We start from the raw sequence: 23,984 nt of genomic DNA on the forward strand, positions 1-23,984 counted from the left end.
TTTATAACAGAATAGTTAATTTAGAGAATTTGAGTTGAAATTAGAAAGTAAAATCGTGAGAACCATGAAAAAATACTATACATAAAGGAAGAAAAATAAAATTGATTATAATGTAAATATATTATTTAATTTAGTGAAAAAAATTTATTCAATTAGCTCATTCAATTTTACGTCTACCAAATATTAAAAATTATTAAAATTTGACTTTTTTATTAATAATTATATAAATATAAATTATGGAGTATATATTATATGATAATATAGTAGTGCTTCATACTAAATCATTCATTATCTTTCATAATCTTTAGCTATGGTGTTGGTTTACACTTCTCAGCCAGACCAAGTTACCGGGAATAATATGGCCTGCGGCGGCAGAAAGAGGAAGATTTCGATTACCACCTTTGATGCGAAAAAGGAGTTGGAAAAGGACGACAACAAAAAGCTTCGGGCAGCGATGCTTAAGCAACGCTATGCTGATATGATATTGAAATCTCAGCAACAAGTTGTTGGGAAAGAGTTGGAGGAAAAAGAGATATCGATGAAGAAGAACTTGTGGGAGAAGCAGTTCCAAGAAGCAATAGCAAAGTCTCAGCGGAAGAGAGAACGAATGGCGGCCCGGTTCGCTATTGAAAACATCAAAAGGACCGTCGACTTTGACGATAATCTGCAGGCTGAGAGAGATTTCTTGATCATGACCGGCGGCGCAACAAGTTATTGGTATCCTTTCTCTTTCTTACCTTGATTGTTATTCTTGCATGTTTTCTTTATGTGTTTTCTTGCATATGTTCTTAATTTGTGTTCTTCTAGTTCCTTTTTTATGTGTTTTTAGTTGCTCTTTGTCTGTTATTTTCGTTTCTTGCATTGTTTTTAGTTCTTAAATCATTCTTTTTTTCTAGATCGTTCATTCTGTGGTGTTTTTATGTGTTATCTTCAGTAGTCCATTTAATTCTTGCATATTTTTTTATGTACTTCGTAATTTCGTTTCATTTTTCAAATTCGTGCTTTAACTGTTTTCTTAGTAATTCCTTTCAAAGAAAGATAAAAAAAAAAACAAAAAAAAAGTTCTTTAATTGGTTTCTTGCTTTATGTGTTTTTAGTTGTGCTTATGTGTTTTCTTAGTAATTCGTTTCAAAGCATTAGAAGAAAAAAAAGACCAAAAAAAAAAAAGAAAAAGAAAAAGAAAAAAAAAGTACTACTTTAATTGGTTTCTTGCTTTATGTGTTTTTAGTTGTGCTTATGCTTTTTCTTAGTAATTCGTTTCAAAGCATTAGGAAAACAAAAAACAAAAAACAAAAAACAGAAAAAGAAAAAAAAAAGTACTACTTTAATTGGTTTCTTACTTTATGTGTTTTTAGTTGTGCTTATGTGTTTTCTTAGTAATTCATTTCAAAGCATTAGAAAAAAAAAACAGAAAAAGAAAAAAAAGTACTACTTTAATTGGTTTCTTGCTTTATATGTTTTTAGTTGTGCTTATATGTTACTATATCTTTATGGCTTAGAGATATATACTTAAGATGTGATCAGTTTAGACGAGAGATTTTTAGGCTAATAAGAAAAACTATCTGAGGGTGTTTAGATTGATGCTACACTAGTATAGGCTTAAAAAGAGTCTAGATAGATTTTTGATTTTTTGGGCTTTTGCCATGTTAAGATTAGATCTGTTTATATTAAGAATTCTCATAATCAGTTGGGTTGTCATCATGGAGCTGCATTAGAATAACTGTGTACTTTCGGGAAACATAATGCTTCTTATAATTTCTTAGGCTGTGATGTAACGAGATTAAAGAATCTGATGGGAATAGAAAAAATGGAGATTCTGATGGCTACTTTTAGCTATGGGCTGTAATGAATTAGGTTGAGCAATGAGGTTGTGTTGTTCTTGATGTTTGGTACATTTTAGCTTGGTGGAAGAATGATGATATGATAGAGCTTGTTTTAGGTTTGATACAGAGAATTCTACTTGGAGGTTGCAATTAAGGGCTTCAATCGATTTAACATAATTTTTGATGTCTTAGGCTTTTGATGCGCAACTTGTTTGGGACTGAGTCATAATTGTTATTGTTGTTTAGGCTTTTAATGATGTGTGATATGAGGTGACTAGGCATTTTGAAAATATGAGAGGTCTGAGGGTGTTTATTATTGATGGGCTGATTTTTTTGTTTGTGCTGATTTGGCCTATATCCTTACTGGTTTAATATTAGGATCTGCATGTCTTCTTGATGCTTTGAATTTCTAACTCTGGCTATGAGTTTCTAACTTTGGCTTTTAAGAGGGAATCTGCTATATGCCTACTGATTAATTGATTTTTTTTTACTGTTGGGTGCATTTATCTATTACATCTGAGGTTTTAGTCACACAGGTTGCTCTTGACTTGTTGAATTAACTGGAGATTTCTATGTCAAGCCTTCTTCTTTTTTCTGATTTTTGAGCAAAAGATGAACTTTCTTCAAACATCTACTTACATTTTAATTTCTTAATCTCAGTTTGTTCTATAGGAGTGCAGTGTATTCAGACGTGAACTCCTTTTTTTGTGTATGCTGGCGATCTGTTGGAGGTTATTACACACACTTTGCACTCTCTCAACCCCAAGTCTACGTGATGGTTTAGTGCTGCAATCGTTTTAGTCATTGACGTGGGTGAAGTAGAAATCTGCCCTGCTTTATTATCCGTTACAGTCTGAAGAAGGTTTTGGTTTTAGATTGGATGTTGGCGCCTCGTGATTGGATATAGAGTTGATAGTATAGATCAATAAATTGGCAAGGGACAGAAATGAGTGTATGTGATTGTGGTTCCCCAAGGGTCGTACGTGAGTAAGCCTTTTGGACCCTCACTAGACTGAATAAGGATGAGTCCCTGTTTTGGTTCGAGGGTGATGTATGCTGAAACAGCCATCTGCATTTGACTACGGTCTAACAAAATAATAAACGAATAAGGCAACTTTCTTACATGCATTGCCAACGGATTGAACTTGGACACACCATGTATATTATCTGGGACAATGGGATATGAGTCCACCACAACAGAGGCAGCGTATGAGCTAAAATGTTAAATCCATATCCGAATGCTAAGCCTTCTGCACCCATTCGTTCCTCCAATTACTTGAGGACTATATTTCTACTGTTAAACCAGGAACTTGGTTGCTTAATTGAAAGTCGACGATTGAGGCCTTTGAATGACTTTTTCAAAATATCCATTCTCACTCATAGCTGGGGCAGGTGATACCTAATTCACGTACATGTATTATACTTTAGCAGTACACTTTCATTGGACTTGATCCTCTTTTGCCCCCTCGCACATTCTGAAGACAGAGAACTAGCTACATTTCAGTTGATCCGGCCTGATCCAATGCCCTTCTATGGAACATCTGAGATTCTGAATACTTTTTTCAAGGAGTGCATACGTCTTTGCAAATCAAATCCAAATACATGAAGGCTTGTCACTTATGCTTCAATCTTTAGTTCAACTATTCAAGATGACCTGGTTGTGCTAAGGTGACTTGTCTATGATCGCAATGTGATGGAAAGTCATGCTGCTCCGAACCTCAAAAACAAAAAAAAATATTAAGTTTTTATCTCCGCCTGTGTTTGAGTTCTCGTGTAACACAGCCGGTCCCAAGCCCGGACAAAGGAGGAGGGTTTTATTGTCTTTTAGAAGTTACATCCTTCATAAATATGAACCAGGTAACCTGTAATGTTGTGGCCTGCTATACTGTTAGATGTTCAGAAAGTTTTTTGTCTGATCAATTTTTAATCTTGTTGCATACTGTTCAGGCTGAAAATTCTTGTGCAGGTATGCTTTTCTTCTTCCAGCTTCTCTACTTGTAGTTTTGGACAGAAGATAATGCTGAGTTGAGAAGTCATACAAATGCATATATACATGTGTTTTCCTATTTTATGTTTTATTTATTTTAACAGATAATAGTAAGAAGAAAACTTACTGATGTTGCTCAACTGTGTTAAAGCATGCCTACCTGGTGCCTTCCTTCTTACCCTTACAACAACAAAGCAGATGAGTTTTCTTGTTTGGAAACATCTCTTCAACTCTATTCCTCTGAATGAATTTTTGATGTTCTTACTTTCAGTAGATATCTGGTTAATAGTTGGTTTTGACCCTTTCTATTTCCTGTTATATCTTTAAACTGAGAATCATTCTTCTGCTATTTTTGATATTCTCTGTATCATGCTAATCTTTCCGACCTGTTACTTTCAGTCGGGGGTCTAACAATTCTCAACTTGGAAACTTAATAATGAGGCATGTTATACATTGGATGGCAGAGCCATGAAATGATCAGTTAAAGTAAACCACAGTGGCAGATCATGTTAAAAATCAACAGCTAAGAAGACTGATTAGTGAGACAGTGGAAGATTATGAATACAAAGGCTAGAAAAGGTCTAACTACGACACTTTAAGGTTAAACTGATTAACTTGTGTTAGTCGTAAGCACACCGTTAATGAAACAGTAGAAAGTAGAAGACTGAAAGAATACACTGTCTCAAGGATGTTAACAGAGCAGAAAAATGAGGCTTTGATTTATCTATCAACTCTTCCGACTTGTTCTTTAACTAAATGCCCTATATACTACCTCAAGCTTTATAACTTATGTTATCTTATACTTTGTGTTCGTTTAGGCTCAGCACTGAACAAGGATATATTTGGGACAATATACTACCATGCTTTAAAAGCTTGTATATGGAGTAAAACATGAAATAGAATTGTATTTTTTGGATAAATTCAACATCACTCAAGGATGAACTATGTACCAGCCTTCATGCTTCTGCTTTTCTATTCACACATAAGACATCCAAATTGCAAATCCTGCAAATGGAACTGCTCGGCTATTTACTATACAATAGAACTGCTTCTTGGTTTCCTTCACTCGTTCTGTTAATCTCAGAAAGTTAATTTCTTTTATACATCTCCATTCTGGCAACAAAATTGGCGTGCCTTCTAATCTAAAATGATTAGTCAAACATCTAAACTCCAATCAAACTTATGTTTTTTCTCCTTTTGGACATTCGCAAGTTCACAACAATATAGAGTTGCTTCAAAACGGTAAAATGGCCATAACTTTGTTTGGAAAACACACAACTATTTGGCGAAAAACCTTGTTTAAAAGTCCTCACATTCTACAATTTCTATAAAAGATTAACTGACAGAGTACAAAAGTATACTCCACAACCTTTTCCGATAGAAATTTATTCATGAACCAGCATGAAGTTCAAGTATTCTATTCAACATGGAAGTCTCCCAAAATTGTCTAAAATTAATAATTTAACTTGCATTGCCATTTTCCTCCCCTACTTAATAAAGTGGAATTCAGAACTTCCACAAATAAGAAAAATAATGCAAAGAGTAGAAGAATGAGAAGAAAAAAAAAATCTGAGACAAACTTAAAACTTGAAGGGCACACTGCGTACAGTATGGTGTGCTTCCAATAAAACTATATGCTAACATGGTTAGATTTTCAAGCTTCTTAATGTTGAACTAAGCACAGAGAGATTGCTGGGAGCTCTCTGCTTATAGTCTTTCTCCAATGCCATTGCGGACAAAGATTGCAGCTCTGAGCTCTCCTTGTCCTCCTTGCTTCGCCCTTTACTCAGCTGCGCAATGGCAGACGTACACTGGAAACAGCAATATATAAAGTGAGTTCTCCAAGACTGTGTATGATAAAAAAACAAGAACCTTCTTCGTTAACTAGTACGAGTAATTAACAGTTGATGAAGTTTTAAGAACTCTCAGTATTTAGAGAATTCAATTAATGTAAAGAACTAGCAAAAATGCAGGGTAAGGCTGCGTACAATAGACCCTTGTGGTCCGGCCCTTCTCCGGACCCCGCACATAGCGGGAGCTTAGTGCACCAGGTTGCCCTTTTCTTTAATTAATGTAAAGAACTAGGGACATACAGGACCGGAGTGCAATTCTGGACTCCCAAGTCGGAAAACAGCGTGCAGAGTGCAATGATGCCTAACGTCTTCGATTTTTTCTGTGATTTTTTTCCGGATAAGTAATTTGTTATTTATTTTTCCAAAAATCTAGAGCACTTTTATTTATTTCTTTACATCTAGAGCATTAACATATAAGAAAACTAGTAATCTTAATCAAGGACTATTTGATCAAATTTTAGAAAAAGAGAGACAAACAGAAAGACTGACCAAACATATGCCAAAAAGTGCTCTGGTACTCTTGCCACCAGTCAAGTCAATGGTAGATGCATAATATTTCTTTGCCATCTGAAGGTTTTCTAGTCCACCAAGTGTATAGAGCACCTGTTCCACCCAGAAAGAACGATGACGAGTGATTATTTCCGGCAACTATCAGAAAAATGGAACAGTAATTCCAGTCGACATTGGGGAAGCACGTTCTTCATGAAATCAGAAAATTAACATGCAACCCAAAACACACTTATTCTTTAACCCTGGAACCCAGTTGGTCCAAGAGAGCACGCAAGTAATATGAGCCAACGTTTCCCTTAAAAAATTACTGAAGCAGATATCAGAATCCTTTCCATTTTTAATCCATGAGAAAATACATTGAAGGTACTTTAAGTACTTCCTAGGTTCACCATTTACATCATATCAGCCTTTTCATCACTATTTTCCTCGATCTATAAGAACACCTTTCTCAGGTCTTACAAGATTCAGTAGCTAATCTATTACCTCACTATAGTTCTAAGCCAGACATAGATACAGTTCACATAGAACCTGAACAGGAACTAATGCGGAAATCATCAGGCAATAATAACCACCAGCATCTTATAGCCTGTTTGGCCAAGTTTTTTTTGGGCCAAAAGTGCTTTTTTTGGCCAAAAGCACTTTTGGCCAAAAATTGAGGTGTTTGGCCAAGCTTTTGGAAGGAAAAAAGTGCTTTTGAGGAGAAGCAGAAGCAGTTTTTGAGAAGCAGAAAAAAGTAGCTTCTCTCCGGAAGCACTTTTCTGAGAAGCACTTTTGAAAAAATACACTTAGAAGCAGTTTTCAAAAGCTTGGTCAAACACTAAATTACTGCTCAAAAGTGTTTTTCATATTAATTAGCCAAACACAAGCTGTTTCTTACCAAAAATACTTTTTTAAAAAGTACTTCTGAGAAAAGCACTTCTCAAAATAAGCTGATTTTAGAAGCTTGGCCAAACGGGCTATTAATGACCCACTCACCCCCAATCAAGAGTGACATACAACGAGGGTAATAAGTTCAGGTGCAAGCAGACAGGTACATCGTCCAGCTTCTTATTATTTCCTCTTTTTTCCTTTATTTTTTCTTTTCTTCTCCTTCAGATTTCTCTGAAGGATTTGGACCAAATCCACATTTTCCCTAATTAACTATCATATCTAAAGACTTGTCCATTTAATTTCAAAAACAGACGCCCTCAGCTTCTTCTATCAAAGAGTGGAGGTCTTAGGTATTTCTCTAACTAGAGAAAGATTCATTTTGTTCAATAAACTAGGTCCACATAACTGTCCCATGATAAAGCCACTTGTCCTGATATTTTTGTGCCTAAGCAAGCAAAAGGGAGGGAAACTAATCTTTCTTTCAGTGGGCAACCAAGAAGTTGGAATTTGAAATTAAAGTGAAGAACGAATCCGCTCCAGGGTTCGCAAGTCCAGAGTCAGCACAATGGGAAAATCTCTACAGAATCAGATTGAATTCTAGAAAATTCCTCCTCTCATCTTCTCCCTATTTCTACACATTGATAACTTCTTAAACTCCAAATATCACTTTGTTACTGATTTCTAGTAAACTTCTAACTAAGCAAAATAATGTGCTCTGACAGCTTCATTAGTTCATTACTGACAGAGAGAGACAGAGACAGAGAGACATGAAAGGGCAGCCCGGTGCACTAAGCCCCCGCTATGCGCGGGGTCCGGGGAAGGGCCGGACCACAAGGGTCTATTGTACGCAGCCTTACCTTACCCTGCATTTTAGCAAGAGGTTGTTTCCACGGCTCGAACAACTACTAGCCACACTGAACAGCTACTCCAGTAAGATTGGGAATTTGAAGAGCTAGTCAGACTACTAGCCACACTGAACGGCTACTCCAGTAACAACCTAGTATCAGACCAGCTCAGATGGGGGAATGCACATGCAGGAAGGTACTCCGTGAAAGCAGCCTACAAGTTATCAGAAGCTCAAAATGCAATCACCGACCACTGGCCTTGGAAGCTAATATGGAAAGTTAAACTGCCGCCTAAAGTTGCATGTTTCAACTGGACTGCTCTCCATGGATCATGTCTAACACAGGACAACTTAGTCAGAAGAAATTTTCAGATTGTCAATAGATGCTACATGTACCAGAGGAAGGCAGAATCACATAGCCATCTCTTCCTACACTGCCCAGTTGCAGCAGACCTCTGGAATATGTTTATTTCTCTTTTTGGACTCAGATGGGTCATGCCACATAACATCAGGGAGGCTTTTGAGAGTTGGAGCTTTTGGAAAGTTGACAGCACCATCAAGAAAGTATGAAAGATTGTTCCTGCTGCTATCTTTTGGAGTATCTGGAAGGAAAGGAATAGCAGATGTTTCGATGGACTATCAACTACTTTCCAATCTCTCAAAGCTAATTGTATTATGTTTTTATACACTTGGGTTTATTTATCCCCCATAGATTCCCCTAATAGTTATTTGAATTTTGTTAGCTCCTTAGTATTAGCCTGAACATCTGTATTGGAGCTGACATTATTCCTTTTTGCTATATCTCTTTTGTAACTATTATGCATCTTCTTGATGCCAGCAATGAAATTAATTACTTCATAAAAAAAGGGCTCGAACCCGTGACCTCTTGGTCACATGGCAAAGAGACATGGAGACATGGAGATAGAGAAACTGGTTGGACAGCAACCTAGATTCCCAAGCCTCCCTCTTGATAATAACTTTTGCATTTGGTAAAAATAGCTGCTAGAAAGACCAAATATGAATCAATCTACTTTCTTTTATCCACTGAACTAGGTGATAAATGAAGCTTCATGAGCAACTTACGCAAGAACAAATACCAATACCTCTCAAAAATGGATGCAAGCTCACAAGGATTGCAAGCTATTATTAAAGCACCTCTAATACAACAACAACAACAACAACATACCATACCCAGTAAAATCCCACTAGTGAGGTCGGGGAGGGTAGGATGTACGCAGACCTTACCCCTACCCCGGAAGGGTAGAGAGGCTGTTTCCGGGAGACGCTCGGCTCAACAAAAGAGTTAATAATTTCAGAAAAGAAACGAAATAAGAGATAGGTAACAACAAAAGAAGCAAGAGAAGTGATAATAATATCTTAAAATAGACCAAATATATTAAAGCACCTCTAATAGTTTTATTAAAAAGCAATGATAAAATATGACTTGAGAAGTCTCTTACATCAGCGTAGGCTAGGTGATATAAAGGAACTGTCGGCTGAGATAAGATCAGCTCCTCATAGCAGAAAGCTGATTGCTTGTACCTAGATATGATATGACAGACAAAACACTTTCACTTAGCTAGTTAGGGTAAACTGCAAAGCATGGATGAAACAGCAGCTAAAGAAGGTATCAATGGAATAGAGTTGCCTCCAAGCCATTAGTATTCCACTCTGAACACTAGAATAAAAAATCTTACATTTGCAGGGAAACATATATTTCAGCAAGCTCTCTCCAAGCTTCATGATCAGCCATGAATCTACCAAAACCACGAAGAAAAGAACAAGGATTAACGTCGCAACATATTTATTACTGTTAAGATGCGATGCATATTAGATTCTTCTTACAAGTCAAGATACTTGTTAAGCCAGTCAATTGCTGCTGACGTATTGCCTTGCGCCTTTGCCATGGCTGCCCTCCTCTTATGTACAACCTAAAGGATATCAATAAGATACAGAAAATATATGGCTTCAGCTTTGAATTATTCTTCTTCTTTTCCAAATTAAATGAATGTAATCACATATATTTCAGATGTTTTATGTCTATAGCACATTAAGTTAAAAACCATGTCAATAAAGTTAAAAATCACTTTTAAATTTTTTATTCACAAGATGCAGCTCTTTTATTATAACGGTGGTTTCCGGGCCAACTTAGAGTGCACCTTGACTATTCCACCAGGTACTCACCCACGTAACTTTGCCACCAAGACGTAAGACAGTAACTCTGCCACCAAGACGTAAGACAGATGGGAAGAAATCGCCTAGTGTTTTTGTCTATATTGGAATTTGAACCCTTATCTCCAAGGTCCCACCTACTTCATTCAGAAGATACAGTTTTAAGTATCTATTTCAAGTTCAATGACCAGTTTTCATATAATAAGTTCCAAATTCCTATTGCTAATCACTAACATTTTCATGCATTAAATTTTCTTTTTCTTACATAATAGGATATGACTTTACCAACTCTAGTTATTAGCACGTTAGGACAATAATAGGTTAAAGTTACAAAAATGAGATTACATTGGGTTGTTGTTGTTGTTGTTGTTGTTAGAAAAATGAGTATTTGAAGTTGAAGTTGAAAAAAAGTACATAGTTGTGTTTGGACATGAAGTTCACTTGGAAAAAATGTTGAAGTTTATAAGTTAAAACCATTATTTCACTTGAAATACTTAGTAAACCAATTTTTCAACTTCAATTTCTCCATTTCTAGTTGAAATAGAAATAATGGGCAAAATTGTAAACAAATATTGATTTGTAAATGATATTGCAGTATTTGCAAATACTATGTATGTCCAAACACCTAGTGTCAACCTCTTCAAAACAATCTATGCCATAAGGTGCATGCCTCATGACCTTGGCACCCGCACTAAAAAGCCATCTAAGCAAGGATAAGCACCCATCCAATGCTACGACTAGCTTGAATGCTTAATCACACCTCAAGCACGCTTTACCAGAGGCACGCAAACCACTTTGAGCAATAACAATGAGTATCTACTGTTCCATTAGACCAGCCTTCCCACATGAGAAACACACTATTTTAGGGCACATTTCCACATAGGAAACTATGTATTTCACAAGCAAATTAATTGAGCCAAATTAACAACGGTCGGTGAAATGGTTAGTCTATCTCAGACCTGATCAAAGGGATTTTCCTCCAAAAGGCTTGAGTAAGCATTTTCTGCCTCTGACCACAATCCTCTGGCCTCTAGCAACATAGCTTCTAGCCTACCTGAGAACAAATCAAACTAATTACTCTTAGCCATTATTACAAGGCCAAGTACACATGGAGGAAATCAGAACTACACAAAGTAGGAAAAATACTCAGTAAGTGGAAAAAACGTTTAAATCTATATAGCTAAACGAATATTTTTTTAAATTCTCGGCAGTAATAATGTAATGATTGAGAGCAAAACTGATAGTCACTGCAGCAAAGGATGATATATCGAGAAAGCTTTCTGGGGTCATACAACATTTCAATAACTTCTCACTTAAACATAAGGTATCTAAGTGTGAACAGATGATCATTGTAATGGGATAGAAATATACAAATACAATCATCAAATCAAGGCAATAATGTTACATAACGCTTTAACAAAACTAAGACTAAACTACCATCTTGAAATGGATCATTACCAGTACTACCTGGCTCATAGCTACAATGGTAGCATAGAACTTGTACTTTCCAATATGAGATGGAAAGGGAGCTGCAGAATATATTCAAATAGCAGACTATCTATACTATATTAAAAGCATGAAGGCCCTTAGCGAAATGTTGTTCGCCTTTTTTACCCTCTAAAAATAAATTTCACATTAAACATAATTGCAATTTAAGTTACTTTTCAAATATTTAGGATATTTAAATTACCTAAAATTTTGGTTATTAAACATTTTTTTGTTGAGCTAATTAAGAAGTCCTAATTCTTAGCCTTCACCATAACATGTTAATTAAATAAGAAAACATGAGAATTACCATTCAATATAGTACTATTAATAAAATAATATTTACCAGAATAAAATACTAAAAGAATAAAATTTCTTTTCATTTCAAACTTAATCTTTATCACACTAAAATTTAAACTAATGCTTTTTCTTTTTCATTTCAAAATACTACTTTAGAAAGCTTCATCAAAAGTAATATGCTACTTTAACCAGATAAAAAAAAATCCTTAATCCTATAAAGCAATATGTCAACAATAACCCAGAATCCCAGGACAAGAAATAGGAGTAATTCACAGTAGATCATTATAAATGTAAGCCATAACAGCAAAGCATCAGGTCCTTATAATATCAACGCTAGTGCTTATAAGTCATTATCATTTTTTCTAAATATAAAGTAATGTCATTATCATTCATTCAATCCGGCAATAAGAATTCTTATTTCATAGCAGCTTCTTACTTTTTTCACCCGTTATACAACAAATGTGTGTGTGTGTATAATGCAGTATCAAGCTTCTAACAATTATGTTTCATGCTTTGCTTGTGCAGGATACTCTTAAGGAGTGATACATGAAACAAGAGATAGAAGCTTTACCAATCTAGTGATTCAAACTCACTGGCCACAATTGAAGAAAGTGCAAGCTACAAGAATACAAGACTACAACCATACATATATATATAGACCAAAGAGAACTCACCAACCCTTTTGCTCCCTGGAAACTTCTTTTGCAATACCTTTATGCAGTCCTGCAGAAGTTCTCATAACATAAATTCCAAATAATTTTCCACGTAATCATAGAGAAAGTGATGACAGCTTCACAAGAAAATATTCCACACATAAGAATAAAGAGTGAACATGACTTGAAAAATAGCTAATGCATTCTGGCCAATATGGTTGACCACAAGGTCAAATCACTTCATTACTCAGTATATTTAACCACATCATCAGCCAATATCACTCTACCAATGGAGTAATGGTAAATGTATCTATGCAACATTATAGGAAATAACGGTCTAACAACTATCTTTCTAAATTTGCATAAACATTGACCATTTAGTTGTAGTGACATCTTTTATATATTAGATTATGCCAGAATGTTTCTCTACATATTACATACAATCCACTCATAGCTATGATCTCGGGTACTATGAGATACATTTTACATTATTGTACTGACTATTGACATTTAGCATCTTCTAGAAATCTTTTGCTGAGTAAAAATAGACGAGCTATGTAATTTCAGATTATTTGATGAAAGTTCTATCAGCATGGATTCTGCAACTCAGGGAATTCGAAAATAAACTACAATGGAAATATCATGCATGTCTATAGAGGTAACCAAATTTGGCTGAGCGATTACGAGAAAGATTTTTTTTTACCTTTGCCACATCAAGAGACTGACAATCCATAGCTGCAACAGCTACCTGCTCATAAAGAGTCCACTCTGCAATATTTTGGGTTGCAGCGGATAAAAGATTGATCAGAGGTTTTATCCAGTCACATTATGTTGGAATAAAGTCTATGGAGCAATCAATCAAAAACAAAAATTAAAAAAAGAACAAAAAAGAAAAAAGAGAGATATCCCAAAACCCAAAATCTCAACTTCTCCATGAACCAATACTTCAATTTTCCACTTTGATCGATCTTAGACTACCCAAATCAGTGTAAAAAATCTCAGCTTTTCCGGTCCCAAATATTACCCAATTGCCATTAACTTGAATCCTAGACAACCCAAATTAGTACAAGATCTCTAATTTCCAAGTTGTAGTCAAATTCCAGTTACCTGAATCCTAAACTATCAAATCAGTAAACCAAACAAAAAGATTTCGGCTGTATGGTTCAATCGGATATGAATCGATAAATTGTAGTATTATACCTTCAGGACCAAGAGCAGATCTCTTTTTAGAGTCATTGAGAATGGAGAGGCCGTGCTTCAACACCAAATCAGATCGACGGAGCTTGAGCTTATGGACAAGGCAGAGATATTCCCAAGCACCTCCTCCTCCATTCTCTACTTGATTCTCCAATCTGTTTACCTCCTCTTCCTCTGTTCTCGTCACCATCTTCTTCTATTGGTTTATCAGTTTTCTCGCGAGATTCAATCGGGTTTCTCTACTGTCTCCCACTTCAACTAGTGCTGCTTCTGTTGTTGTCGTGTTCGGCTTTGTATCTTGTGTTTGTGTCCAACTAGGGAAAGCCGGTTTGTTGGATCTGCTTTTGTTTGATCTACAGTCCACTCTCTATTCTGGTTTGAAAAGACGACTTTACCCCCTCTTACTTTTGTTTTTCCTTAACTTTCTAATTTTGCTTCAATAAAAAATGTAATTATAGTACTCCTATCCGAAATATGTACACGGTAGTAAAAAAATATTTGCACAAAGTAATCAATTACTCTCTTTAATTCAAATTTAATTTCTTACTTTTACGTTGATTCACAAGTTGAACTATTAAATTATTCATTTATCTTGTTGTTTGAACAACTTTGTAGAGAAACTTTTGAAAATTGAAAGAAAAATATTTGGATGGATGTTCAGAAAAAACTTACTTCTATTTTCGAAATCTATTTTATAAATGTGCCTCGAGATTGTACTTAAGTGCCACTTTATTTAAATTGTTCAAACAAGCATCATACGACTTTTTCCAGTAAATTACATGTTCAAATCGGATTAAAATTTGTTGACAAAATATGTAAGGTTAGCTTTTTGGTATTTTGAAAGAAAAAAAATAGAGAATTCCTTTTTGAGCAAAGAGTATATGCGGATCTTATGACATTACATGCTTTAAAAATTTCATTATGAGGTAAGTGGACACTCAAAAGTGGATGTTGAATGGGAAGATAAAATGAGATCCATTTAACCAAGTAAATTAGAACTATTTAAATAATTTAACCAAGTTGATAAGATCCATTGGCCTGCATTAGCACAGTTTAAGAGATTAAATGGCCAACTTAGACCATAAAACTTAATATTTGTCGTGTCCAGACAGCTATCTTTTTTTCTCATAAATCCTTGAACACTATCTTCTTGTTAAGAATAAAATGTCTTGAAATTAATTTGTAATTTGATTTTATAGTGGATACGGAGTACAGGGTACTCTATTTTTGCTGTAATAATTATGTTTCTATCCCAAACTTTGCAATTACCACTCCCATTTTATTTCAGGTAATAATTTGAGCTTTAATCAATCTTTCCTCAAACTAGAGTTTGTGTCCGTCAAATAAAATATGAGCAAAATTCAAATTAACTTTGAAAGGCTAAACAAAATTTTATACATTGAAAGCCCATTTAGATACTCAAAAGTTTTATTTGAAGTGTACAAGAACCATTAGCTGACAAGCAGGTTTTAATGAAGCTGCTTAATCATTGAGCAACTTCAAGTCAGTAAAAACTCCTACCTTTAATCATTGAACCTATAAAACCATACATCCATGTAAAAGTTGGTTAATCAATGAGCTACTTTTGTTTCAGCAAGCTACTATACATTTTTGAGAAAGTCACTTAAGCGATTTAAGAAAACCTTTTTTTACCATCAAGCAACTGTCAAATTAACATGTGCAGTACCTCTACTTTTTAAATTCTGAACCTATATATTTCAAAGGAATCTGTTAGTAAAAAGCTGCTTAATCAACCATCTAGATATATCCAGCTTGAAGCAAAAGAAAAAGAATGGAAGAAAATGACCACTTTCAGCATTTTGCATGAAGAGCCAAACAATACAGTAGGTTTTTTCAGGGGCTGCACATGCTAGCTTTCTTATATATATGCAGTAAGCTACAGTGCTCCCAGATTATTTTCCTACACTACAAAATTTCGAGGTCAATTGGTTAGAGTGGAGAGGATACAAGAAGTTGGTACATTTTGCCTTACCATGCTCCGTTCTTTCATACTTTCCTTCTTAGTTCATAACTCTTCAACCAATCAACCACTATACAAAGACATGGCTACAACAGTCCACTTGACACATTCTCAGATGTGATCAAGGATTAGTACACTATACAGCTCACGTTAAGGACCTACCCTTAGATGAAGAAAATAGATTGTCGTTGCCAAGGAAACGTCATCTAGTTTACCTCTCGATTACAGTATCTTTCTCGTCATTCTTCTCACCGCATAGTTACTACTGTAATTCTCTATGGCCTCTTGTGTTTCAAGTGCATATTTCTTCTCTCTTTTTTCCTCTATGTTGATAATTGTGGTGTTCAAGCCAGCTTGCGTATCTCGACAGCTGAGTATTCCACCGGCTACCTACTACCATCCACTAGTACACTACCGAGTAACTTTGCTCACCAAGGCTTAGATAGATGAGCAGCAGTCACCTAGCGATTTTTTGGCTCAGCTGGAATTTGAACACTGGTCTCTCATGGTTAAATGCTTAATTTTTCTCATATCCAGAGCACTTCACTTCATCTGCAAAATACAATTTACTTTAATAACTGTTCTAATACTAAAACCCATGGAATGCTCATTACAAGCTTATGAAGCAATTCCTAACACCAATAAAAGGAATTGATTGCTGGCATTAACAACAATCACAATGTGAAAACCACTGAAACATCCGAAGTACAGTCACATCATATCTATCTTTTCTCTTTACAATTCAAAGCAGGCTACCAAAGAGAATAGTATTAAGTGCTGCAATCATCATATGTTCAGGCAAGGAGAGCGTACCTAGTTTTTGGAACGAGCAGGCAGGAGTCTCGATGCTCTCGATGTTCAGAAGTGGCTGCTTGCAAGCTGGAATTCCTGGGCTTTAAGGCAAAGACTGAGCTATATCTAACAGCTTGTGGCTTGGCTCTCTTTGCTTTAGGTCAAAATCAGCTGCTGGATATTAAAAAAAAAGAAGTGAGTTTGTGCCAATATTACTAAGTACTAAACTTGGATACACTCTGCCTAATACTGTGAAGTTTTACCTTATCCAGTGAGTCCTTATTGAACGATGCTTGCAGGTTATGTTCTACCCATTTTATTGCCATGTCTCACCCAAAAAACCCTACCATCATCAGGTTCTACGAGCAAAAGCACGGAAGAAACACCACCACTCAATTAGAATCATGTCCTCAAAGATGCATATTGCAGTATTGTCCGTGTCATGTTGCCTGTATTTCGGGGTTTGGTTAGTTATCTCTCCTTTATCAGTTTAAGTTCCACACTACCAAAAGAATCGGAGAAAAGATATGAAACATGCAACCTTTATCTAGATTAAGATGAGCACTGTAGGGGTGACAGATTGACAGAAAAACAATGGCTGAATAAGTTTTAAAATCACATTCAGGAAATATGAGAAAGAATCCAATAACGATTGTTTGGAGTGTGGGAGAGTTGTATATATAAGAGAATCAAAGCCAAATATGTTTGCTTAATAAAGGGCCAGAAGATACTGTTCAACACACTTCGTCCTAATTCCTTGCCTCAATCTTAGAACCAAAACTGCTAGGTGGTGGAATCATACTCTGGGAGACAAGGATTAGAACCAAAACTGCTAGGTTAACGAAGGAACCATGTGCTAGAAATATCAAAGATTACAAAGCTCTTTCATGTAAAAGGCATATCAACTCATACAATGGCAAGTTGGCAACCATGTCTACAGACAACAGTGACATGTTTTGAGATTACAGTTTAGCATACTTTAATGTAAGAACATCTAGGAAAACTAATCAGAGGCAGACAACCACTAACACATTTAAACAAGTATAGATATTTTCAAAATGGGTAAGGTAACATTCATGTGATGAGATGGAGATCATTAGTATTACTGATGGATCGGAAGGGGTCAGTAAAGTAGTACTACAGCCAAGGATTGAGAATTCTAGGATATTAACAACTTGAGAAAGGGTTTAAAAAGTAATAAAAGATGATCGTCTATTTTGATTGGTTAATTCAACAAGTGCCCTCGTATTCATAGGTGAGCAAAGCATTTTGTTCCATTAAACTTCCAAAAAGAAACCAGGTACTGGAATGCCAACAAGTGATAACTTCAAAAAGCTGGTATCTTTTCCCTATTTGCTTACTGATCCAAAAATAAAAAATAAAACAAATATGGTACCTTTTCCCTCGGCCGCTACTCTTTTGCAGCAGATGGTAGAGGGATATGGACCTGCTAACTCGTGACACCAGTCGAATTGCAAGCACCAACAGCGGCAATATTACCTGGTTTATGGTAAAGCTAATCCACATCAGAACATGGAGGCTTAAACACAAAACTAATGGATGATATTGAGAGCACTTATACATAAAAGGCAGTTTAACCCGTACGGAATTCATTTTCCTTGTTACTTTGCATTCCAAACAGTCCATCAAATATATTATAGAACTCCAAGAAGAATCAAAAATAAGTTGATAGAAAAATTCGATTTTCATTCTAACCAGCTTGGTTTTGCATTGGTTACCTCTTTAACATCTTCTATATCTTTTGAACTTTGGAACGAGATGGATATACTGCCCTTTTTCCACCATATGTCTTATTACTTCATGAGCTTTGGACAGCTTTCCAGCTTTTTTCAAGTAACTGACTAAAGTACTATACACCATAAAATTTGGATTACAACCCCTCGATTCCATTTCCTTCACCATCATGCATGCATCATCAAATTTCTCAGCCATACAGAGCCCACGAATCATGGCATTGTAAGTAAACACGTTTGGCAACTGCCCATTGACGATCATGTCACTAAATATTTCCTGTGCTTTATCAAGTTCCCCAGCCACAACATATCCTGTTATCATAACAGTGTAACACACAACATCAGGCACACAACCCTGCCTAACCATCTCTTCAAAGAAGTATTTGCATGCATCCAGATTACTCGCCCGACTTAACCCATCTATCAAAGTGGTAAAATGCAGAATGCTTGGTTCACAACCAACTTCTTTCATGTGGTTTAGAAGGTTGAGTGCTGCTAGCGGTTTGTCTCCTTTACCAAGAACATGAAGTAGGATGTTAAATGTATGAAAATCGGGTGAAAATCCATTCCGACCCATTTCATCTAACAATCTATGAAATTGATCCAGCTTTCCCAGCCTATATTTTGAGCATAGCAGTATGTTATAAGTTAAAATATCAGGAAGATGACCTTCAACCAACATTTGCTGATACACCCACTCAATTAACCTGTACTGATTTACACCCAAAAGGGAATGTAAAATTGCATTAAATGAATGCTTGAATGGTCTATAATTGAATGTCTTTGACTTAATAAACCTCTCTACTACTTTTCTAGCCAAACCTGCCTCTCCACAAGTACATATCAACAAATTAAATGTCCTAGCAGTTGTAGGGTATCCTTTCTCAATCATCTCATCTACTAATCTCCACATTGCCTTGAATTCCTCAGACTCTGCAAAAATCTTCATTATCAGATGGTACGAATTTTCCGTATGCCGGTAACTTTCTTGTTGACCAGACCATACAAAGAACTTGTATCCCAGCTTCGCACACCTATTTTTATTCGCATAATTTATTATTTTCAAGATACCTAGAAGAACTTCTCTTACAAGCAGGCTTGAAACTGTAATATGTGAATTATCTAAAGCTTCTTTTGCATCAAATCCTGGACCATCTTGTTGAAGAATTTCAAGAATCATACAAGCCTCGTTTCTCACTTTCTCAATAAAGTTGTGCCGACTTCTAAAATTTTGTTGGAAATCGCCTTCATAGCAGCCATTGATTCCAATAAAGTCAGGTGACTCCTGTATATCAGGCTTATCTTTCATATTATTATCGGAGTTCATACTCTTCCAGCTCTCATTCAAGTAATCTTCGATTTTTCCAAACCCATTTCCAGTGCCATCAGTGTCAAATTGCCGATTACATAAAAACCGTGAAAAGGTGCTAAAATAAGAGAATCTCTGAATAACTCTTTGACCAAAAAGAGCTACAGAATACATGCTAGTCCCTTGAATATAAGATAATAAGAAACAATTGTGAGCAAGCCATCACTTTCTCTGCATACAAGAAAGAAAAAAGAAGCACGACATCAATTAAGATAAATCAAACGTAATCTCTTCATAGATTTCATTAAATATTAATAACTCAATCAAATTCTTCACTAAGTATTTCAATCCCCTTATTCACAAGCATAAATAATTCTGAAATCATTTATTACTAATTTTATGTTTATGTGAATGCTTATTGAACAATAACAAATTCATGTTGCATTAATACTTAATATAAAAATTGTTTAATTATTCAATAACCTATGCATAACGCAATTAGAACAATCCTTCTCTGAGGAAAAGCAAATTCCTATTGGTCTTTTTTAAGATTAGCATATGAATTACGATTACCTATTAGAAAAAGATATCGCATAAGCATTAGTGGCTGTACCTAAAGATTATATTTTTTCTTTACGTACTCATACAAGTTTAGAAGTAATCACAACATCAGGTATAAGGTGCACACATATAGGCGACTAAAAAGAAAAGAAAAAGCTGCATGTGATAGTAAACGTAGATGGTTTGATCATGTCCTACGCGGACACGGAATGCAGGTACAACGACATGATAAGTTGATAACTGAATGTGTTAAGGGGGAACAAGGTAGACCAAAAATCATATGCAGGAAAGTACTATTGAAAGATCTACAATCTCTTGGAATTCAAACAAACTTGGTGAAGAACATAACACACGCATAATATCCATATAGGTGTCTACACTGAAGCCACTTAAGCGAGGCAACACACAAAACATATTTCGCATCTAGCTCAGGGCTGCATAACGCAATTGGTACACTTACACTAGGTCTGGTGTTTGACGTGACTATTCTTATTTTGGTAACGGATTATCTGACAGAGTTGGGATAAGTATGAAATTTAAAGAATCCTTAATGGTGTAGGACCCTTATTTTTTCCTAAAGAAAATTTATTAAGTATTGGAATGAAAAAGACATATAGGAAGCGAAATGGTTAATGAGGATCCATATAACCGATCCCAACTAATTGGGATTGAAGCATAGTTGTTGTTGTTAATAGAGAAAAGATTAGGTAACCTAAATCCAGGGCTAGAGTATGCCACAGTCCTCAAAGAGGACTTGCATTGACATAGACATTGCCAACTAATGGAGACTGTTGGCAGCGCAAATGGAACCTAGGTCTCGAAAGTATTACACCTTACCAAATTGAGCGAAGCCTACATTAGAATCTACCAATGTGAAACGTTTAAGTATTAGAATTCTCAAATCAAGATCACTTCAAACAGCAAGAAAAGCCAAGACGAAACCTTTCAGCCACCCTCACAACAACCCAAAATACTTAAAGCTACTACCTTTACCCTTTTACCAGCTCAACAACAAATCTGTACAGTCTAGATAAACATTTATCAACGATAATGTGCAAATGAAAAAAAAATACGGATCTCGGAATAAGCTCGAGACAAACGAATGATTACAACAATTGAAATAACTCAAAAGACGGCCGAAAAAGGTAGAAAAGGAAGGGAAATAACTTACAGACAGAGAGAAACAGACTGGTAAGGAGGAAGCCATGGGCGCAGCGAGGCAGCATCTACTGGCGGCGACCGGCGCCGGAATCAGCGGCCGGCGGGTACAAGTGGAAGTAGCACTGGTAATTTGGGTTCGCCGGCGGGGCTGTAGCTGTGGTGTTGGGGCTCCTAAGGCTGCGCAGAGGGAAGAGTGAAGGGAGCAAAGGGTACAGTGATTAGTGATGGTACCAAAGCGTTATTTAAATGCTACGGGTGTTTTTTGTTTATTGAATACATTTCCAGTAACTATTTACTTAAATTTTATTTTCTTGAGTTTATTCTCCTAGTATATTTTATATTATTAGTCGAGTATTACTTGATTCTTTTTAAAATAACACTGATATTAGCAATATATGTACTCCATAAGAGTAGTAAAAAAATACTATTCAGTTAACTAACTTCTTATCTCATTCATAACTATGTTATATCTTTTGACATATTTAACATAGAGAATTCCTTTTTGAAAAAGAATTGGAAAAATGATTCAGATGCCTGATTTAAAAATATCTTTATTTCTTTCTTATTCTATTTATTTATATAATTTTATTTCCTAAATAGCTGATAAGTACAATTAGAATCCAGAATTCTGTAATATAAGTCAAAGAAGAAACTTTACTGCTCTTTCGATCCATGACCACGCCTTTCGACTAACATCCATATTTTTTTCTTTTTTCTCTTCTTTTTTAGTAGGTAATCAACCATTCTTGAGAATAAAATTCTCTAGAAATAATACTCTTAAATGTCCAGACTCGAGGAGGTATATGTAAAGAGCAAAGTAAAGTATTCAATAGATAAGAAATAATATTAGATAAACCGGAGATTTTTGATAAATTACACCAATAAAAGGATCTTGATATAATAAAGCCAAATTGATGGAGATCTCAAGGATCTTACTTAAAACTCAAATAATAAATATTACAATTATTAAAATAAAAGAACACACAGCAAGCAAAGTCGACCATTTTGGGGAACATACATAAAATTATGGTGGGAAGGAGGATGAAAGGAATAAGTCATGGAGACATGGAAAATGATTGAAGAGAAGGGTTGAATATTAGTAGTAGGTTGGTGGGGGAGATGTTGACGGCGGTGGAGGTGAAGCATAGGTGACTGACTACTCGTACTTCACAGGTGGTGGAGGTGAAGCATAGGTGACTAACTGCTCGTACTTCACAGGTGGTAGAGGTGAAGCATAGGTGGGTGTTTGCTTATAGTACGTGGGTGGGGAAGGTGAAGCATAGGTGGGTGTTTGCTCGTACTTCACAGGTGGTGGAGGTGAAGCGTAAGTGGGTGTTTGCTCGTACTTCACAGGTGGTGGAGGTGAAGCATAGGTGGGTGCTTGCTCGTACTTCACAGGTGGTGGAGGTGAAGCATAGGTGGGTGCTTGCTCGTACTTCACAGGTGGTGGAGGTGAATCATAGGTGACAGATTTCTCGTACTTCAAAGGTGGTGGAGGTGAAGCGTAGTTAGGTGTTTGCTTATAGTAAGTTGGTGGTGGAGGTGAGTAATACGATGGCGATTGTTCATAGGTTTTTGGTGGAGGTGGTGAATTGTAGGTTGTAGGCGACTTGTAGTACTTTGCTGGCGACGGGGACCTGTAGTAGTACTTTGAAGGAGTTGGGGACTTGTAATAATACTTTGTGGGAGCAGGTGACTTGTAATAATGCTTTGAGGGAGCGGGTGACTTGTAATATATGGTTGCAACTGGTGTCTTGTAGTAGTGTTTTGAAGGAGCTGGTGACTTATAGTAATTCTTTGAAGAAACAGGTGACTTGTAGTAATACTTTGAAGGAGTATGTTTCTTGTAATACTTCTTTGCAACCGGTGACTTATAATAGTGTTTTGAAGGAGATGGTGACTTGTAGTAGTATTTTGATGGAACAGGCGACTTGTAATAATGTGTTACGGGAGCGGGTGACTTGTAATATTTCACTACAACGGGTGACTTATAGTATTGCTTTGAAGGAGCAGGCGACTTGTAATATTTTGTTGGCAAGTGCGATTTGTAATATTTTATTGGTGATGGCGACTTGTAATAGTCGTGCTTCGATGGTGCTGGAGATTTATAGTAGTGTGACGGAGAATGTGCAGCAGGTTTCTCAGTTTTCTTGTAGTAAGGAGTGGGTACCTCATACTTGGATGGAGATGGTGATTTGTAGTACTTCTTAGAGTTGTAAGAAGGATAAGTATAGCCATAAGAGTAATCAGCAACAACAGTGCTGGCTACTAAGCAAATTGCCAAAGCAGCTGTTAGTAAGGGCCATTGGCCCAACTTCCCTAAGCTTGTCATTTTGATTTGCAACAAACTATAGCTGGAAAAGGGAAAGATAGAACTAAGACTTGTCTTGCATATTTGAGTAGAGAGCTCTAATTTTTATAGGCAATGTGACATAATTTTGCACATTAATGTAATAGCTTCATGGTTACCCACTAAGCAAAGAGCAAAGTACAAAGAAGGACTTGATCAGTACAAAGTGGGAGGCATTATCTGGTGATAAAATAATTTGAATAAGAAATACTCAATAAAAGTATAATAAAGAGGGATAGCACAAATTAGTTAAAGATTTGACTATTTCTAAACAATAAACAGAACAAAGAAATGTGGGCATTTTCTTTGCTCTTTTTACAATGCCAAAATCTGTAAGTTGACTTATGATATAGAGTTTGACATTGTCCCTATCCAGTTGCAA

At 35.9% G+C, this 23,984-nt stretch overlaps 4 protein-coding genes and 1 long non-coding RNA gene across 7 annotated transcripts; 2 read left to right on the forward strand and 3 right to left on the reverse strand.

Moving 5' to 3' along the window:
* Positions 1-273: 273 nt before the first annotated feature.
* LOC107813013 (uncharacterized) lies at positions 274-3,558 on the forward strand. Its single transcript, XM_016638217.2, has 2 exons — positions 274-717; positions 2,484-3,558. Exons 1-2 carry the CDS (start codon positions 311-313, stop codon positions 2,605-2,607), a joined length of 531 nt encoding a protein of 176 aa, XP_016493703.2. The 5' UTR covers positions 274-310; the 3' UTR covers positions 2,608-3,558.
* Positions 3,559-3,578: 20 nt separating this feature from the next.
* Positions 3,579-3,950, forward strand: LOC142161859 (uncharacterized). Of its 2 annotated transcripts, none has more exons than XR_012693565.1 (2): positions 3,579-3,680; positions 3,771-3,950. It is a non-coding gene; the product is annotated as an uncharacterized LOC142161859 (long non-coding RNA). The 2 variants fall into 2 exon arrangements; XR_012693564.1 differs by having other exon boundaries at positions 3,790-3,950.
* Positions 3,951-5,168: 1,218 nt separating this feature from the next.
* Positions 5,169-14,022, reverse strand: LOC107813006 (uncharacterized). The gene is made up of 9 exons (XM_016638209.2): positions 13,698-14,022; positions 13,201-13,265; positions 12,519-12,567; positions 11,019-11,113; positions 9,733-9,818; positions 9,585-9,644; positions 9,348-9,429; positions 6,153-6,266; positions 5,169-5,621 (listed from the first exon to the last, which is right to left on the reverse strand). The coding sequence occupies exons 1-9, from the start codon at positions 13,882-13,884 to the stop codon at positions 5,457-5,459; spliced, it is 903 nt and encodes a 300-aa protein (XP_016493695.1). The 5' UTR covers positions 13,885-14,022; the 3' UTR covers positions 5,169-5,456.
* Positions 14,023-15,487: 1,465 nt separating this feature from the next.
* LOC107813020 (pentatricopeptide repeat-containing protein At1g55630-like) lies at positions 15,488-21,468 on the reverse strand. 2 transcript variants are annotated; one of them, XM_016638227.2, is made up of 6 exons: positions 21,263-21,468; positions 18,207-19,761; positions 17,864-17,967; positions 16,731-16,916; positions 16,489-16,641; positions 15,488-16,227 (listed from the first exon to the last, which is right to left on the reverse strand). In XM_016638227.2, exon 2 carries the CDS (start codon positions 19,702-19,704, stop codon positions 18,211-18,213), a length of 1,494 nt encoding a protein of 497 aa, XP_016493713.1. In that variant the 5' UTR covers positions 19,705-19,761; positions 21,263-21,468; the 3' UTR covers positions 15,488-16,227; positions 16,489-16,641; positions 16,731-16,916; positions 17,864-17,967; positions 18,207-18,210. The 2 variants fall into 2 exon arrangements, with proteins under 2 accessions (XP_016493713.1, XP_016493719.1); XM_016638233.2 differs by having other exon boundaries at positions 16,019-16,227; positions 16,489-16,638.
* Positions 21,469-22,144: 676 nt separating this feature from the next.
* On the reverse strand, positions 22,145-23,614 carry LOC107812996 (uncharacterized). Its single transcript, XM_016638198.2, has one exon. It carries the CDS (start codon positions 23,582-23,584, stop codon positions 22,409-22,411), a length of 1,176 nt encoding a protein of 391 aa, XP_016493684.1. The 5' UTR covers positions 23,585-23,614; the 3' UTR covers positions 22,145-22,408.
* Positions 23,615-23,984: the final 370 nt, after the last annotated feature.

The sequence above is a fragment of the Nicotiana tabacum genome, chromosome 7, assembly GCF_000715075.1.
Source record: "Nicotiana tabacum cultivar K326 chromosome 7, ASM71507v2, whole genome shotgun sequence".
NCBI classification, from domain to species: Eukaryota; Viridiplantae; Streptophyta; class Magnoliopsida; order Solanales; family Solanaceae; genus Nicotiana; species Nicotiana tabacum.

What these genes read in the sequence shown, in the direction of transcription:
- LOC107813013 (XM_016638217.2), top strand. Translation starts at nt 311, where the DNA reads ATGGTGTTGGTTTACACTTCTCAGCCAGACCAAGTTACCGGGAATAAT. An exon ending in GGCGGCGCAACAAGTTATTG is followed by an intron (nt 718 to 2,483) that starts GTATCCTTTCTC and finishes TCTTAATCTCAG; the next exon opens with TTTGTTCTATAGGAGTGCAG.
- LOC107813006 (XM_016638209.2), bottom strand. Translation starts at nt 13,884, where the DNA reads ATGGTGACGAGAACAGAGGAAGAGGAGGTAAACAGATTGGAGAATCAA. An exon ending in AGTCTCTTGATGTGGCAAAG is followed by an intron (nt 12,568 to 13,200) that starts GTAAAAAAAAAT and finishes GAACTTCTGCAG; the next exon opens with GACTGCATAAAGGTATTGCA. An exon ending in CACTTTTTGGCATATGTTTG is followed by an intron (nt 5,622 to 6,152) that starts GTCAGTCTTTCT and finishes TGCTGTTTCCAG; the next exon opens with TGTACGTCTGCCATTGCGCA.
- LOC107813020 (XM_016638227.2), bottom strand. Translation starts at nt 19,704, where the DNA reads ATGTATTCTGTAGCTCTTTTTGGTCAAAGAGTTATTCAGAGATTCTCT.
- LOC107812996 (XM_016638198.2), bottom strand. Translation starts at nt 23,584, where the DNA reads ATGACAAGCTTAGGGAAGTTGGGCCAATGGCCCTTACTAACAGCTGCT.